This window comes from Xenopus laevis, chromosome 8S (assembly GCF_017654675.1).
Source record: "Xenopus laevis strain J_2021 chromosome 8S, Xenopus_laevis_v10.1, whole genome shotgun sequence".
Classification (NCBI taxonomy): domain Eukaryota; kingdom Metazoa; phylum Chordata; class Amphibia; order Anura; family Pipidae; genus Xenopus; species Xenopus laevis.
The window spans coordinates 14,673,088-14,691,394 of record NC_054386.1 but is presented as its reverse complement, the minus strand read 5'-3'; the positions used below and the strand labels follow the sequence as shown (position 1 = coordinate 14,691,394).

The following is an 18,307-nucleotide window of genomic DNA, read 5'->3' as shown; positions in this document are numbered from 1 at the left end:
CCCATTAAAGGAATTTCATTTATTGACTTTACATCCTCTTTAATGTCTTATAACTTGCATAGCCAAAAAAAACAACAAAAAACCTTGATGACTCATTTTATATAGAAGAGGGAGATTTTTATTTTTTCCACAAATCTAGAAAAATTTGTGGTTTTCCTATAATTCTTAAAAGCTCTAAAAAAAAATCACAATTTATTAATAGTGATGAGCAAAAATTGTCACCAGGTTTTGCTGCAAATAAGATGCCCATAGACTACAAGGGGTGGGAAAAAATCATCACACGTCAAAAAAAACTGTCGCCCATAAACTTTAATGCATTTGGCAAAAATGCACAAGTGTCACAAAGATGCACAAGTGTCACAAATTTTCGGTGAAGTTAAGCAGATCAGTTTCACCCATCACTATTTATTAAGTGTAAAAACCATGAAAACCTCAGAAGTAAAAGTTGTCGAAGTCTTATAGAAGTCAATTGGAGCTGCATTGATCTTATTGGACCACTTTTGCTCAATTCAGACTTTTAGAGATCTTTGGATTTTTTTTGCACTCAGCACATCATTCAGTGACTTCAATAAGTGCCTCTTTTAAACAGCAGCACTACAATGCTAACATTAAAATATGACTGGTACCTCTCTAATGTCTTTCCTTTATTATCTATCCTCCAAAATACCTAAAGGCATGACAAATTAGGGGATTAGTCATCCCATGATTAATATTCTCTAGTGTGAGTGACTAATCACCTCCAAATACTTCCCCATTGGCTGACATATAAACTGCCATTGGAGAAACATACACAATGCAAAGCTGAGGGAAGTTTTCTCACAAGGAGTTTCCTCGTGAGACTATTTTAAAAAGTAGCAGTGCCGCATATGTTTGCATTTAGTCACCCACGTAAGAGGAGGTTAATTGTGGGGCGACTAATCTCTCATTTGTTATTACCCTAATACAGGTTCTTCTGAATAACAGTTACATCACAGATAATCAAACATTTGTTTTTGCCTCTTGCAAAAAGAAGTACACTATGGATCATTTTCAAACCTGGTATAACAACTACTTGGGAAATACCACAAAGCTACACATTCATGTTCATGTTGCCTTGTAGTGAATTAGTAATCAAACGTTAAACCCAAAGATGTTTAGCCAGTAATTCAACTAATTCTTTGCAGATAGGCCCTTCCCACAAACAACATCATTATGATAGACAGCTGGGAATCCATAAGTAAAGCATGTTGTATGGATCAGCATACACAGTAGCATCTGAAAAGTGTTTAATAAATACAGATTCTTACCCATTTATCAGCAGATGAAGCAATTACAAAGACTACAATTAGCTCATTGTTCTAGAGATTATTTATTTTCACTGGCATTGCATGAGCTATCAAGCTAACTGAAACATTGTATATGTTAGCCAAGTATCTGAAATCATTCACTATATAATGTGAATGCGTTAAATGGAACTTGCTAAGATACATCAATCTGTAATGGATACAAATGCATGTACTCTTGCTTGCATTCTTCCTGTTTACTTACAGTCATATGAAAAAGTTTGGGAACCCCTCTTAATTCTTTGGAGTTTTGTTTATCATTGGCTAAACTTTCAAAGTAGCAACTTCTTTTTAATATATAACATGCCTTATGGAAACAGTAGTATTTCAGCACTGACATAAAGTTTATTGGATTAACAGAAACTATGCAATGTGCATCATAACAAAATTAGACAGGTGCATACATTTAGGCACCCCAAGAGAGATATTGCATCAATACTTAGTTGAGCCTCCTTTTGCAAATGTAACAGCCTCCTGTCTAAAGGATATTTTGCATACAAGTGACTCTGTTTGTGGCGTGAGTGCAGAAAGGGCTTCTTTCTCATCACCCTGCCATATAGATGTTCTTTGTGCAAATTGTGCTGAATTGTAGAACGATGTACAGATACACCATCTGCAGCAAGATGTTCTTGCAGGTCTTTGGAGGTGACCTTTGGGTTGTCTGTAACCATTCTCACAATCCTCCTCATATGCCGCTCCTGTATTTTTTTTAAATCGACATGGAAAAGGATATTGCAGCAAGCAGTAAAAATAATCCAATTTTTTTTTAAATATGTAAATAGTAAAAAAATTAAGCAGGAAGGGGTGAAACACTTAATATTAGAGAGGGGGTCAGCTGGTTGATGAGAATAAAAAAAAGCTGAGATTCTGAACTCATATTTTTCATCTGTCATTCAAATGAGAAACCAGTTCATGAAGGTTTCCTTCTTATTAGTTCCAATTCTAGTAATACAACTAATGACGCATGATTCACACATGAGGAAATTCAATATTAAACAAATATGCAGGGCCGGATGGTATTCATCCCAGGATACTTAGCGAGCTTAGCTCTGTGATTGCCAAACCGCTTTACTTAATTTTTCAGGAAGCCTAGCATGGTGCATAGAGACTAGAGAATTGCTAATGTAGTGCCGCTATTCAAAAAGGGATCCCGTTCTCAGCCTCAAAACTATAGGCCAGTTAGTCTGATGTCAGTGGTAGAAAAGCTTTTTGAAGGGTTAATAAAGGATAAGATACTGGACTTCATACCAAATCATAATACTATGAGTCTGTGCCATCATGGTTTTATGCATAATAGATCTTGCCAGACTAACCTAATTTCTTTTTATGAGAAGGTGAGCAGGGATCTCGATTCTGAGATGGCAGTGGATATGATTTACTTTATTTAATTTTATACAGCGCCACGCAGAAGGTTAATGGTTAAATTAAGGAATGTTGGCCTGGAACATAGTATTTGTACCTGGATAGAGAACTGGCTAAAAGATAGACTACAAAGAGTGGTGATAAATGGAACATTTTCTAATTGGACCAGTGTTGTTAGTAGAGTACCGCAGGGCTCTGTACTAGGTCCTTTGCTTTTAAACTTATTTATTAATGACCTGGAGGAGGGCATTGAAAGTACTGTTTCTACTTTGCAGATGATACTAAATTGTGCAGGATCATGCAGGATGCTGCCACTTTGTAGAGTGATTTGACTAATTTGAAAAACTGGGCAGCAAAACTGGAAAATAAGGTTCACTGTTGATAAATGCAGGTTATGGACTTTGGCAAAAATAATATAAATGCAAGTTATACACTAATTGGCAGTGTGTTGGGAGTTTCCTTAACTGAGAAAGATCTAGGGTTTTTGTAGATTACAAATTGTCTAATTATGGGCAGTGTCATTCTGTGGCCACGAAAGCAAATAAAGTTCTGTCTTGCATAAAAAAGGGCATTAACTCAAGGGATGAAAACAAAATTATGCCTCTTTAGAGGTCCCTGGTAAGGCCTCATCTGGAGTATGCAGTGCCCCGGTCCTTAAAGGGCATGTAAAGGCAAAAAAATAAAATCCCATTTTTACTTTCTTTAATGAAAAAGAAACCTATCTCCAATATACTTTAATTAAAAAATATGTACCCTTTTTATAAGAAGCCTCACTGTATGCAGTGAAATTCTCCCTTAATTTACTGCTGTGGATAGGAATTGTCAGATGGTCCCTAACTGCTGGGCAGGGAAACAATCATACTTATGAACAGCAGGGGGAGCCCCCGCCTTACTTCCCAGCCATGCAGAAGAACTCAAGCAGCTTTGTTTATGACGATCCCTAAGCAGCCCAGACCACACTGAGCATGGGCACAGTCTTAGTCTTGCAAAGATGTTTAACAAAGTTACAAGATGGTGACCCCCTGTAGCCAACTTTGAAAGCATAAATTATTTGTTTGATTAGGTTTGTGGTGCAGTTAGTTCATGTTTATATTTAGTATACAAAATACAGCATTTCTAGCCTTATTCTATTTTAGACTTTACATGCCCTTTAAGAGTGCCTGTCATAAGTTAAATTGTGAAACACTGAATTGAATTTTCACCCATTTAAACTACAGTATATCTGCACTAATATATAGCTTGCACAGAGATGATATTTATAGGAATCTTTATAGTCAACTGTACTAAAATTGGAGCATAAATTCACATGTACTGTACTTACTATCTAAATGTCGCATGAAAAGCCATTATTAATCTTTCTTTGGTTCATGCTGAGCACCAGATTATTTGCAGTTTATAGGTTAACAAACAGGCTGAGAGTGTGACCTTTTGTTATCTGATGTAAAGAAAAAATCTATCATTAATCTATCATGGCAACAAAGGGTGCCCAAGATATACCCAATCAAAGCAAATGCACTCATTAAAGGTTCAATGTAACTTTAGCTTGAAGAAGTCTTTTTTTTTAGCTCAGAAATAGAGCTGACAGATTTTTCTTTAGCTGAAATGTGAACATTCTACCTCTCTCTCAATATATAAGGAAGGAAGAAAGAAAGAATTATAATATATCCCTAAATTTTATCAACTAAAATCAGTACCTTTGCTTGTTTCATGTATTCTGTGGTTTTGCACATAAATAGTGCAACTTCTGGCTTGGTTTCCCTTGTAAGTGGTTTGTAAAAATGGGCCAATAAATGTCATGAACAATGTGAATTTGGCTAACCCTCTTCCTAAATCTAGTTTCTAGCATCTATCGTCGTGGGAAAAAAATTTCGCAGCCGCTTCGCGAATTTACTCGCCGGCGGTGAATCGCGCAAATTCACCCATCACTACCCACCAACCTGGTAACCCTGGTGAACTGCTTCTTCCCCTGACATCACATCCCTCGCTTTCTCTGCCCATAGCCCAGATTTTCCCTGCCTTAACTCATTTCTTATCACCCAATCACAGCTGCATCTGATTCTGACAATCTTTAAACATAAACCAGGGTAATTTGGTTGCTGTCATTTGGATCCCTTGTCATGCAGCCCCTGAGTTTATAGCTCCAGTGCTTTCCTTTCTAAGCAGTACAGTCAGCAGCCATTAGATCAACTATATAAATGGCTGTCAGGGCAGAGGGAGAGACCAGAGAAACTGGGCAAAAGAATTCATATTTATATAGAAAAAATAGGAAATAGAAAAATAGGACAATAGCCAAATATGTCTCACCCAGTATGCTACCGGATAGAAATGTTACCTCGAATTACCTTGAATGTATGGTACTTACAAATGTGGAGCAAAAATATGCAAAGCATGTAGTGATGGGTGAATAAATTCGGCAGGTGTGAATTTTCTGCAAATTTCCGCATCTCGCCACCGGGAAATAAATTGGCGAAACAGTGGCAAAAATTCACTGGCGAAAAATCCCCTGCATCAAAAAAAACGTCAGAATAGTCACATGCATCAAAATTGACGCGAAAGATAGGGTTTTGGACGATGTGGCGCGTGTGTAGGGCGAAAGGATAACTCATCAGCAATAGCTGAACTTAAGGGTAATGAGAAGTATCTATTTCAAGGTATAAAACATGTGACTTGTGTCTGAAAAAGAAGGGTAGATATAGAAAAGCTTCTGAATAGGAGAGACATGTGGTGCATGTTCACTTTAGAAACAGAGCAACCAGCAGGGCTCAATAAGGATTGGTAAATTAAATATTTTATTGATAAGTAGAAATAGTGGGGTGAATGAATTTAACCCTAAAAGAAAACTAAAAGTATGTGAAAGATAAGGACAAAGGATCTGAATGGGAGAAGCCACACATACTGTATGTACTGAATGTACATTTAAAAATTTGGAAAATTTATAAATATAAAGTATGCAAACATTCTTCTTCATTACCAGTTTAAAAAGTAAAAATATGTTGATTTAAAGTTTTTAATGTGTGTATAACTTTAAGAATGTCTCAAGAATGGTCTGTGTTACTAGCTATAAAGTTGTACTTTTTGTATAATGTAACTATGCTCACGAAACACGTCAGTAGATTTAAATATATTGCACTTAACCGTGCTGAAAGCTATATTTAAACAGATGAAATAAAGAAAGAGATGAAAAGTGCGGTTGATCCTGAGCTGTGGAGAATCTAAAATAATTAAATTCAAGACAATTGTTCCTTCTAGCGAGGAAAACAAATGATTAATTTGTGAAGTATTGATACAATTTTAATGTTATTTAAGACCAGAAATTGTACATGCTACTTTTCTAAGCTCTTTCTTAATTTTTTGCTGGTCAATATCTTGCAGTCCCAGAGACATAAAAAAAGGTTTATCAGAATTAATTTAATTTAAAACAGTTTTTAAATAAATTGTAGAAGAGAAAGCAGTGTTTTTTTTTACTTAATAATTGTAAGTTGCATTATCCTTTTCTGATATATGGTGGTGGGCAACATTAATTAATCCCTCATACTATGAAGAACATCTGTTAGGATCTGGCTGCCACCTTACCACTAAGATGAAGGAAACCCCTTCTAATGTGCTAATTTGATGGGAATGTGAAGTTATGACTTGATCTTTTTTGTTTTTAAATTAAACGGTATATACCTTGTGCAGTCTGTGCAGAGCACAACCATACAAACTTTGAACAATTCTAGATGCCTAAAAGCCTACAAGAATTATTTCTATCTTTGTATATAAAAATAAAATTGCCAAAGAGTCTCAACCACCACAATTACCCAACTTGAACAAAACCATTTTACAGCTTTGCTTCAGTTTTGACTAGAAGATAGTTCTGCTTCTGCTAAAAATCCCATGTCTTTTATAGAGAGTAACTAAGTTAATGCTATTGCAAGACTTTTTAAAACAACATCAAACTGTGTTTGTTACCCATCTAGTCACTGAATGAATGCCACGTCACGTTAGGGAATCACTTTCTGTGTATTCACTACAGGTAGAAATGGGCCATAACAAAGAATAGGTTTCAGCTGTCAGCAAAAAATAAAAGTCAAGATTTGATGCTGTTAGATAAAATGGCAATTTCATTCAAATTAACATACATTACTTTATGTACATTGTATAAATCCAAGCTCCTTTGCTGTGTTATTGACAGGAGAGTTTCACTGCGGCTTTGAAGAAAGTAACATCTGCTTGTTTACACAAGATGACACAGATATCTTTGACTGGACAAAACAAAGTGCTAGCACGAGAGACACTAGATATACTCCAAATACAGGGCCAACAACAGATGCTGGAGGCTCAAAACATGGTACGTTTGTCAATTCCAATTTCTTTTTTAATTGGTATGGGCTGTCTACAAGCTTAGTAGCTTAGATCAGACAAATGTAATGCTTAGAGAAGGGGAACACCAAAACTGTGCATTTGAATCAATGTTAATTACAAATGGTTGATTCTCAAAAATGAACGGTGTCTCCCCAATCCAGCAATCAATAGGACTCTCCTCCGCCCTCAAAAAGATACTTTCCACAAAGAGATTGCTGTATACCTCAAAGACTGCAGGTCATTGAGGGGGAAAGCACAGATAAAATAATATAGTGCAGTATTCAAAAATAAAGTTATTGTACACAAATGGTGGATTTTTTTGTGCTTAATTACACCCAAGTGTTCACAATTATATTAAATTATTGTGTTCCACCTAGAGGATATTTATCCAGTGAAATGCAATACATTAAAAAAGTGAAGGGTATTTTTTTGCTTTTAACCATACAGTGCTAGTATTAAACCCGTGGTATCGAGTTTGATTTATAAGAGTGCACACTCCGGTTCCTAGTGTGTCTGCTAGTCGATCATACTCACAAGAAGTAAGTTTATAAAGGCATTGATAGTAATAAGCGTTCCAGTTTGCTTAAAATCTTCTTGTATCCTTAGTGGGTAAAATGAAGTAACGCGTGGAAGCGTTTATAGCATTTTAATAAATAATTAAGATTACACTTCACTTAAACACTTCACTTAAACGCTTCTCCATTGAAATCACTTTAAAACCAATGCTGCATATCCTTGTGTTGCTCCGAGTTCTTTAGCATCTTTTACTATTCAGCGTGCTTTGCCTCGGATCTCCAGCTGCCACTTCCTGTTCTGACGCATTTCGCAGACTGGCTTCCTCCAATGAGCGATGCTGTTACTTCTGAATGGTTGCTTCTCAATTTGAATCAATGCACTGCAGTGAAAATTAGGGGCATATTTATTAATATTTTAGTTTTCACATTAAAAAATGTTGCACACATTTAGGGATGTAGCGAACTGTTCGCCGGCGAACTAGTTCGCGCGAACTTCGACTGTTCGCGTCCGCCGCAAGTTCGCGAACGTCGCGCGACGTTCGCCAATAGGCGTTCGCGTCAAAATCGTTCGACCATTCGACCATTCGATCGCTAAAATCTAACGATTTTCGTTCGATTCGAACCAAAATCGTTCGATCGAACGATTAAAAATCCTTCGATCGTTCGATTTTCGGATGTTCGAAGTTCGCGAACAGTTCGCGAACTGTTCGCATTTTTTGCCGGTGTTCGCAAACGGCGTTCGCGAACACATACTCGGCGGTTCGCTACATCCCTACACACATTCAAGACTGAATGTGATTGTGACTTTTCATATTTAAGAAATATCTTGAATGAGTTACTTGCAAAACAAAATGAAATTGCAACTTGCTTTTTTTCCCCATAAAATCTAAAAAAAAAAAAAAAGGATTTGCTTGTTTAAAAGGAGAAAATGCAGTTCCCTTTCCTTTATATGGCAACTTAGCATGTTTTAGGTGGTAACTATTCTTTTTCTGCTTTAATTTTGTAATTCCATTCTCAAGAATTTTAAAACTTTTCTTTTAGGTTTCTACATGTACATAGAGACATCTAGACCCCGGATGGATGGAGAAAAAGCCAGGCTTCTTAGCCCAGTTTTTAATATAGCTCAAAAGAATCCATATGGATCCAGCAACACAGTATATTGTTTTAGTTTTTTCTACCATATGTATGGCAAACATATAGGTAAGTTATTATTTATGTCACTGCTGTTGTAATTGACAATACATGATGACTTTTAGAGCAAACTTTAAAAAAAATACATGAATTTCTTCTGATGGGGCTTTATTATGTTCTGCCTGTCCTTTACAAGCCTGGATTCACATTTTAAACTCATTCACAAGCTAAGGTTCTTATTTACATTTAAGCTGCTGTCCACCCTGTCATTTATTTGGAATGTAAAAAAGCACATGCGGTATTCACTGCCCAATGTAATACTAAATGGCACTGAGAGCTTTGTTGCAGATAATCTCTGAGTAACAGTTCAGATCATGTGCACTTTATTCATAAGGTGGTCATATGTTCCAGCTACCTGCATTAGGACATTTTTTATTATCATATTCCAGAGGACAAGTGGTAGTAACAGTAACCTATGCATACTGTACAACCAGCTGCATTAGCATGATATGCCCTAAACCTGTATGCCTACTGGATGTAGTGTCAATAACTTGGGAGCTCAAGGCAAAGGTTTGCACAATTTATAAAATGTATACAAATTTTTGCCCTAAATAGTTATTTGTAATTACCAAGACTTATCATATTTTCAAAAACTTCCTACTTACTGTCAGGTCAATGGCATTTCCAACATTAGTCAACATAACCCTGAGGTTAATGATAAAACCCTGTATTCTTAAGGACAATAAATCACAAGGCGATGTGATTTCCCTTGTTTTATTAGAGAAGGCCTTGTTGTGCCTCCCCTCAGTAGAATAGAAAGGGTGCTGGCTATGGAATTCCAAAGTTTTCTTAGATGACTACTTCACAGAGATCAACATATTCTATAAATGAATACATTAATGCCAGTATATAATATTTTTACAATTGGTAGACAATAGGGATGGGCGAATTTTTTCGCCATGTTTCTCCGCAAAAATGACGCCCATAGACTTGTATGGCATTATGCGTCAAAAAAAAAAGATGCGCATCCAAAAAAAATTGTGGCCTTGTCAAAATTTGTTTGACGCCCATAGACTTTAATGGGCGTTGGCAACATTTCACCGGCTGTGAATTTTTGGCAAAACTAAATGGGTCAAATTTGCCCATCCCTAGTAGACATATCTAAGAGTCATTAACATTGAATCTTGAGTCAGAATTTTTAATGACGGATTGTATAGACATACCATGCAGCTGATGCACACTGAGAATAAATGCTTATAGTGTAACATTGTCCTGAAACAAACTATTTCTAGAGAGTATCATAACAACTGTAGAAAACATTGAGCACTTTCGATTTAGTTGTTTGTTTGTTGCTCAGAAGCATCAAATACCTTTGAAAAACTAGAATAGGTTAGGTTTTCATTCCTAATTAAATGTAGCTTCAGTTGGTCATCCCCTGTGTAACAAACACGTTCTTGGAGGAAAGAAACCTTTAGTCACTTTTGTCAATACAAAGCAATCTGGACAAGCAGTGTCATTTTAGTGATCAGATTAACCTCTTGACATGTACTATAGCCTGATTGTTGTAATTTTCTCCCTTACAATGCCACTTGATCCTAGCTGAATAAGAGCTGTCATTCTAATCTTTCCCGGACCTCACATATAACCTTGCAAAATGTTGCAAGTCTTTTGAGAAATACTGTGGTGCCCTGTTTAAAGCAATGGTATTTTACAAAACGCTGTATATGAAGGTAATCAGATATACAGTACTAAAGCAGCTGGCAGGGAAAAGAATTGTTACAACAAACCTAAAAGGATTTTATTGAGCACTACAGTAATGTATGTGATTATTTCTGCACAATTCTTTGTTTTAAAGCTTCTGAAATAATCTCTTGTTAAAAATAAATACTTTGTTAAGACAGACATCTGTCTAAGTTGCATTCAAAGGGATACTGTCATGGGAAAACATGTTTTTTTCAAAATGAATCAGTTAATAGTGCTGCTCAAGCAGAATTCTGCACTGAAATCCATTCCTTAAAAGAGCAAACAGATGTTTTTATATTTAATTTTGAAATCAGACATGGGGCTAGACATATTGTCAATTTCCCTGCTGTCCCTAGTCTTGTGCTCTGATAAACTTCAGTCACTCTTTACTGCTGTACTGCAAGTTGGAGTGATATCACCCCCCCCCCAGCAGCCTAACAACAGAACAATGGGAAGGTAATCAGATAACATTTCCCTACTACAAGATAACAGCTGCCTGGTAGATATAAAACTCAATAGTAAAATCCAGGTCTCAATGCGACCACATTCAGTTACATTGAGTAGAAGAAACAACAGCCTGCCAGAAAGCAGTTCAGTGCTAAAGTGCTGGCTCTTTCTGAAAGCACATGACCAGGCAAAATGACCTGAGATGGCTGCCTACACACCAATATTGTAAATTTAAAAAAAAACACTTGCTGGTTCAGGAATTAAATTTTATATTGTAGAGTCAATTATTTGCAGTGTAAACCGGGTAATTTAAAAACAAAAACAACACCATAAAAATTGTGACAGAATCCCTTTAATAAGTAAATGTTTCAACTTACATACAAATTCAACTTAAGAACAAACCTACAGACACTATCTCGCACTTAATCCGGGGACTGCCTGTTTATAATAAATAGTTATTATATTCCTAAAAGTTTTGTTATTATTTTTTTTTTAAAAATACTGTTGCTTTCATTTTGCTTGTCTCCTTGTCCTAATCCATTAATATGTATTATCCAATGATCTGGATGCAAAATACTATATTTTATGGGGAAGAATGACATTCAGAAGAGGTGTAATATTTTTATATATATATAGATATATATACAATTTTTTAGGAACTTTGAATATATTCCTGCACTTGAAAGGACAAACTAGCACAGATATTCCATTATGGTCAGAAAGAGGAAATAAAGGTGAGCAGTGGAAGCAGGCACATCTAAATATACACCCAACGTCTTCATTTCAGGTATGTACATTACAGAATTTTTTATTCCGAGCTTGTTAATATGCACATTGTTTGTCACTGTTTTCTAATGTTAATGGACAGAAGCAACAACGATGTATGTGTGGCATACATTTTATTCATATTGTGCATGCATTATTCAAGAATAAAGGGAGGAATAGATCATTCTATCTGTTTGGTGGACAATGTGTTCCTTTTCCTTTTTCATTCTATTCCTTCCTATTCTCAGGATCTATAAAAGGCTATACTTGGCTAATTTGACAAGGATAATGTTTTGAATGTACAGTATCCATGGGTGCACAGGTTTTAGAAGGTTGAGACTCATGGATAAAATAATAACAGAATCTCATTATTCAGAAAGCTCCGAATTACTAAAAGGCCATCTCCCATAAGTTCCATTTTATCCAAGTAATTCAAATTTTTTTAAATTATTCATTTTTTCTCTGTAATAATAAAACAGTAACTTGTACTTTATCCAAACCATGATATAATTAATCCTTATAGGAAGCAAAACCAATTGGTTTTAATTAATGTTTACATGATTTTCTAGTAGACTAAAGAAATGAAGATCTAGATTATGGAAACATCCCTTATCCAGAAAACCCAGCTCCCAAGCATTCTTGATAACAGGTCCCATACCTGTACTCAATGTATGCATTTAGCCCTTAAAATGTGCTTTCAGAGCCAATTTCTTGTGCTAGAAGAATTGTGCACTCTCAATTCATGTGGATGAGACATGAGTAATAGTAGTTTATATATACTTTAGCTCTAATAGTATATTAACAGAGTAGAGTATGGACTGAGATGGCTTAAAAGTGTAGTTGGAGTAAATGTGGTGCAAAATGATGGCTAAATAGTTATTTGAAAACATCATGTTCATTTGATTTCAACTCTAATGTTAATATTCTATATAGGAAATTATGTGTATATTTATAAATACTCCATGATTTATCAAGATTGTTACTTACAAAGTTATAAAAGATCCTTATAATAAACTGCAGTGCTTTTCTTGCTATGCTTAAATTGATACTAATATATAGTAATTTCATTGCAGAATGGAACAGTTAATATATTTTAAAGTCCTAAAATATTATGAACATTTTAAAAGTTGTCAGAAATTCTAAAATGTCAAAATATTATCATAATAGATAAATAAAATATGAGCCATTTAAGCCTGCTTTCACGAAATGTTTAATCCGCAAATTGGTGATAAACTTGTCAGACTGAAACGATAGCTATATAAATGATATGTTATCTCTGAGTTACATTGGCACGCATGAAGCAAACAATTTTTATGCACACATATAATTAAGCTTCTATATATGAAAATGTAAGCATTTTGAATTAAAATGGGTTATAAAAGGAATAATAAGACAGAATTCCCCCGTAATGGCCCCCAAATACCCAGAAAACGACAATACATTTTGTACACAATATTAATTTAAAGTTGTTCATAAATATTTTCATAGAACCGCATTAAATTATTTCAGAAAACCTTTCAGAGCTTAGGCATTTTGCACATTTGAGCTACTGGTACTGTTTACAGTTTAGGGATAGAAGTTATGCAAATATTGTTAAAATGCCAGTAATAAATATTTGTCCTAATCCAGAAGGTTTAGAGGAGACACTCTATAGACACTGGTATTTTCTATCCACCAGGTCAGAAAATACCAGCATGTCTGGATATGGACTAAGAGATAATATGGAATTCATTTGATTCTACACTCCAATAATTCAGCCCTAATTTATACTCAGCCTCTTTGACCCACATTATCTTGCACCTTATCTGCTTTTCTCTTGCAGATCCCGACAACTTACAAATAGATTGATATTCCTTTTTGTTGGTCATTTGACCTATGAGCTGAATGTTGTATATATACCAGAGAACACCACAGCTTCAGTGTAATCCTTTTGAAAAAAGAACTAAAATGGTCTGAAAGCTTGATATAATTATATTAGTTAACCAATGATGATTTCCATTGTAAGTGCATTTTTTTTGCACTTAAGGGTGTAAATTAGATGTTTAGCCAAATATTTATCTGTGTGCCTGAGATATTGGGTTCCAGTGTTTTGTCATGCAAGCACAGTACTTTAGAATTCTGTGGCTATGAATAAATTGTGTGAATCTGTTCATGGGCTTAATTTATTTTAAGATTGTATGTAATGTACTAAAAGAACTTGACAATATCAGTTAAGCCTTTAGGATAAGAAATGTTTGCCCAGGCCTAGAAACCCATAGCAGCCAATCGGATATTTGCTTTTAAGTAACTGACCAGTAAGTGCTACATTGCTATGGATTACTTTGCTTCTTTTATTATATTACTCCTGATGCAGTGAAAGTATGCCTGGTGAACTGAGGCAAAGCTTGGAGGACCCCAATAGTGGAGACCCATGTCTTTCCCATCTGGCAAAATCATTTGAAGCAGTATACATTATCACAGTTAAATACAAAACCTACAGAATGGCACCCATTAAGGAACCGCTTCTTTATAGTTAATTATTACTTGTAAAATCAGGGAAAAAGTAACACTTATTAGTAGTGGTGCTTTAAACTGAACTTTATAAATAACTTTATAAATAAAATGTTTATAAATAAACATGTTTGATGATGTTCTATCTTTAATTTTCATTGCAGCTAATATTTGAAGGGGTTCGAGGTGATGGAATTGAAGGAGACATAGCTATAGATGATATATCTATCATGGAGGGGGAATGTTCAATAATAGATCAGCCTGATACCAGTATGTATAATTTTGCTGTTATTGCATGTATACTTACTTTCTTTAAATTACCAAAAAATTAGAGTATGTGTTTTACAGTATCCCTATATGTGAGTAGACACTTATAGAATGCCATGTGAACAGGCATAGTAAAAGCAACAATTTTATGTATACAGTTTGTAAGCTACATACAAGAGAATATACTCCTTTTTTTCTTTCACTATGCCTGTTCACACACGCAATTCTACGGGGCAGATTTATCTGCAGGAAAACCCATCCACTCTGTATTCTTTCCTATGGAATTTTAAGAGGCGTATTTATCAAATGGTGCATTCTAACTTTCAGCCATTAAAAAATATCTAAAAATCTCATAGGATTGAAAAGAGAGTGGAGGCATATGCCTGTGGTGAGCTCTAATTTTACTTTAACTGCCCAATGGGTGCCTACTCAAATATTATAATGTGCACTTACATCCCATGTTACACTTAGGGGCATATTTATCAAGGGTCGAATTTCGAATTAAAAAAAAACAACCGAAATTAAGTTGAAGGTTTTTTTTTGGTCGAACAGGTCTGTATTTGGGCGAATTTGAATCATACGAATCGAAGGAATAGTGCATTCGATTAAATTCAATTCAAAGTTTTTCCAAGTTAGTCCACCATTTTACTCCAGATAGGTTCTTGGAGATCCCCCATAGGCTAAAACAGCAATTCGATAGGTTTTAGATGGTAAATGGTCATAGTTGAATTTTTAAAGAGACAGTACATGATAAATTTTAAATATTCGAATTTTCAATTTTTTTTCAAATTCAAATCGAATAAATCAAATTCAAATCGAAAAATAGCTTGAAATTTGATTTTTTTTTTTTCATTCAAAAAATCACCTTGACCTTTGATAAATCTGCACCGTAGTGAAGATTACTACATGCTGACCAGCACAATGCTTTTATTTCTGCGTCTATAACTGTATGTCAAAAAATTACCTGTAATTTGTAAATTCAATTTTTTTCAGCCATGCTATGACATTAGTATGTGCTGAACTGAGAGCTTAACTATATTTTCAAAAAATGTTTTGTAGGAGAACATACAACTTAAATGAGATTCACCAAATACCCTAAGGCTAATGTAACACATGGCACACCATCATCTGCAGCTGTCCTCCCTATGCTTAGTAACCACTGGCAAGCTTCAAGCATCTGCGTTCAGTGCTCATTTAGAGCCCAAAAGCATCCAAGATATCACATCTACTGACAGTCAGATACCATGGCTGTCAGTGCTTGCTAAAAATGAGGATGAAAAGCAGTAGTAACAGTATTTTTACGCTTGTAACAAAAATGCCATTTGTGACATTAGCCTACAGGTCAAAAGTAGCATTAGAAATGCAGTATAAAAGGCTTGAATAAAATAAAAAATGACTTATAATTTCTATCTTCAATAAGTTTAAAGTTTTGCAATGTAATTGCTATTGAAACCACATTAACTCAATGTTAGGAGTGGTTACCTGTACCATCAAAGCAGTGTATCAATTGTTGGATCTTCTTGAAACAAGACTACAGGTCTTTCAATGCCTTGCATGTACTGTGATAAACAATCTGTAGAAATATTAACAAACAACTTAAAACTCAACGAAAATGTATGTATACTGGAAAGTTGTGTGGGTGCCTATTTATTAGAGGTTGAATTATAGTAGTTTAAGAGGTTTTGGAAACCACGCCTAAACTCACAACCTCTAAAACCACAATTATCATGAAATTTATTAAAGATCCAAATATAAAAAGTACGAACAAAAAAAACCTAGAAAAACCTTTACTACTTTTACTAGTGTTTTTCAGAAAATTCCTATCTAAAAAAAATCCAAAAACCTTTAAAAATCCGAATAGTTTAAAAGTGGTCCAAGAAGATCAGCACAGCTTCCATTTTACTTCTATAAGACCTAGACAACCTTTACATGGCAAAGTTGTGCATTAGAAGTTTTTATGATTTTTACATGTATGGGCTTATTTATCAGAAATCAAATTTGTGAGACTTGTTTTTTTTCTACTTTGAATAAATTTTAATGTTTGCTTATTTGCGAAAAAATCTGATTGTAAAAAACTCGATCAAATACGACCGTGAAAAAAAACTTTTTGAAATGTTTTAAGTTCATAGCTTTAAAAATAGGAATACTTCTAGAAAAGTCTATTTTGTAAGTTTACAAACTTGAAAACTTGAATTAAAGCTCGAATTTAAAAAAAATGAATTTTGCGTAGGACAACTCCCATTGACTTCTACATGAACTCACCAGCTTTTAGATGGAGATTGTTTTATATTTGAGTTATCAAGTATTTTTTGCTGAATAAATACCAGACATTTGAGTTTTTGAAAATTTAATTTGAATTTGTGTTTTTGTGCAAACAAATTTGAATTGGGGCAAATGAAGCTGATACAAATTTTCTTGCAACATTAAGCACTTAATACAATATTAAGAATTGTTTTTTTTTCTTCTAGCTCCATCATCTGGTGGTAATGGGACATTCATACATATATGGCTGTATCCAGTTTTCATTTTCCTCTCTGTTTTAAGTCATCAAAGGTGACCATATCCTGGCAGAGGCTATAAAAGATTCTGTAGGCACCAGTAGGAAGAAGAGTCTTTGTAAATGGACATCTGAGAAACAAACTACCAAAGAGTCCTTCACTAAAGCACTGGGAATTTACTGAACATGGAATATAAATTATTACAAACTTCACAGGACCTGCAAATAGAGGAGATCTTGAATTGAAGTGCTTCTGTGGCTATTGTGAATTCAGTATTATCTGATTATTCTCTTTAAAAGGGGAATAATGAAATTTCTTGTCAAAGCACAAAGTCATGGCTGGTTTTGTTTCAAATTAATAGTTTGCTAGTTACCATGGACACCTAATGGCCTGCCAACTAAACCTCACAGTAAACAGGGTACGTGAAGATCTGGCATTTATTTTCAATCCAAGAAGGTTTTTAATACAGAATAAAAAAGTAAGCCCTTTTGCCTTGGCTGCCTCCATTCTACACTCAAAACTCCACCGAACAATTGTTTCATATAATCATAGCTGTGCTAAATTAAAGGTATTCTACATACTTTTGCATGCAAAATGACTCCAAGAAGAGCAGCCCTGTCCTAAAATCTTCATCAACCTGCAGGATTTTGCTTGTAGCCACTGGCACCAAGACCAATTCATCAAGTGTAATAAATAAACCAAACCACCCACCACCTTTTATAAATTGCCAGGAAACCAAGTGCCTTCAATTAAACAAGCCTGAAAAGTTAGCTAAATAAGCTTGCACTGCTGTGAGTGGTTTGTGGAATATAAACTATTTTATAAACAAAGTACATCCTATGGGTAGTAATCCACAGGCCAGATTAAAAATAGGCTGTCAGAAGAACGTTAATTCATACATTTTCAGATTTATTTTGTCTCACTTTTTAAACAGCCATGGCCTTCTCACATGTTATCTGTTTGTCAATATCTAATATCTTTAAATCAAAATTGGACAAAGTAATTTTTCACATTACCAAAAAATATAGAAGGTGGTTTGAAAAGTTATTCAAATGCTCTCCGCTTTTTTTATGGAAAATGATTTCTTACTCTTATCTACATTTGAAATGAAATCAGTCTGATCTGAAGAGGAGAAACAGAAGAAGTATATGAGTATCTAAGATGCAAGTGACCTCTACTGAAACACTGGGTCTGAACAATAGTCTTCATTTAAAAATGTGAGGGTTTATGCCTCTGCCCTTTAATCAGACTCTGTGCTGACTGTGATATATTATTTTATTATGTTGGCAAGTTTGGGAAAAAAATATACAATTTTACAAAAAACGGTAAAAATGACTGAGCTACCTGATTATCATACCTTAACCAGCCACTTTTTCAATGCGTTGTTCATGTCCCTTATACTGTTGGCTATGAACGTTTTCAA

At 34.8% G+C, this 18,307-nt stretch overlaps 1 protein-coding gene across 2 annotated transcripts in view; it reads left to right on the top strand.

The window, feature by feature from the left end:
- The window catches only part of mdga2.S (MAM domain containing glycosylphosphatidylinositol anchor 2 S homeolog), a 326,548-nt gene extending 309,255 nt beyond the window's left edge, over window positions 1–17,293 (top strand). For both annotated transcript variants that reach the window (XM_041574780.1, XM_041574779.1), the window contains exons 13-17: window positions 6,859–7,014; window positions 8,585–8,743; window positions 11,521–11,651; window positions 14,284–14,389; window positions 16,855–17,293. In XM_041574780.1, the coding sequence (XP_041430714.1) occupies window positions 6,859–7,014; window positions 8,585–8,743; window positions 11,521–11,651; window positions 14,284–14,389; window positions 16,855–16,943 (641 nt within the window). In that variant the 3' untranslated portion in view covers window positions 16,944–17,293. The remainder of the gene's footprint in view (window positions 1–6,858; window positions 7,015–8,584; window positions 8,744–11,520; window positions 11,652–14,283; window positions 14,390–16,854) is intronic.
- The last annotated feature ends 1,014 nt before the right edge of the window (window positions 17,294–18,307 follow it).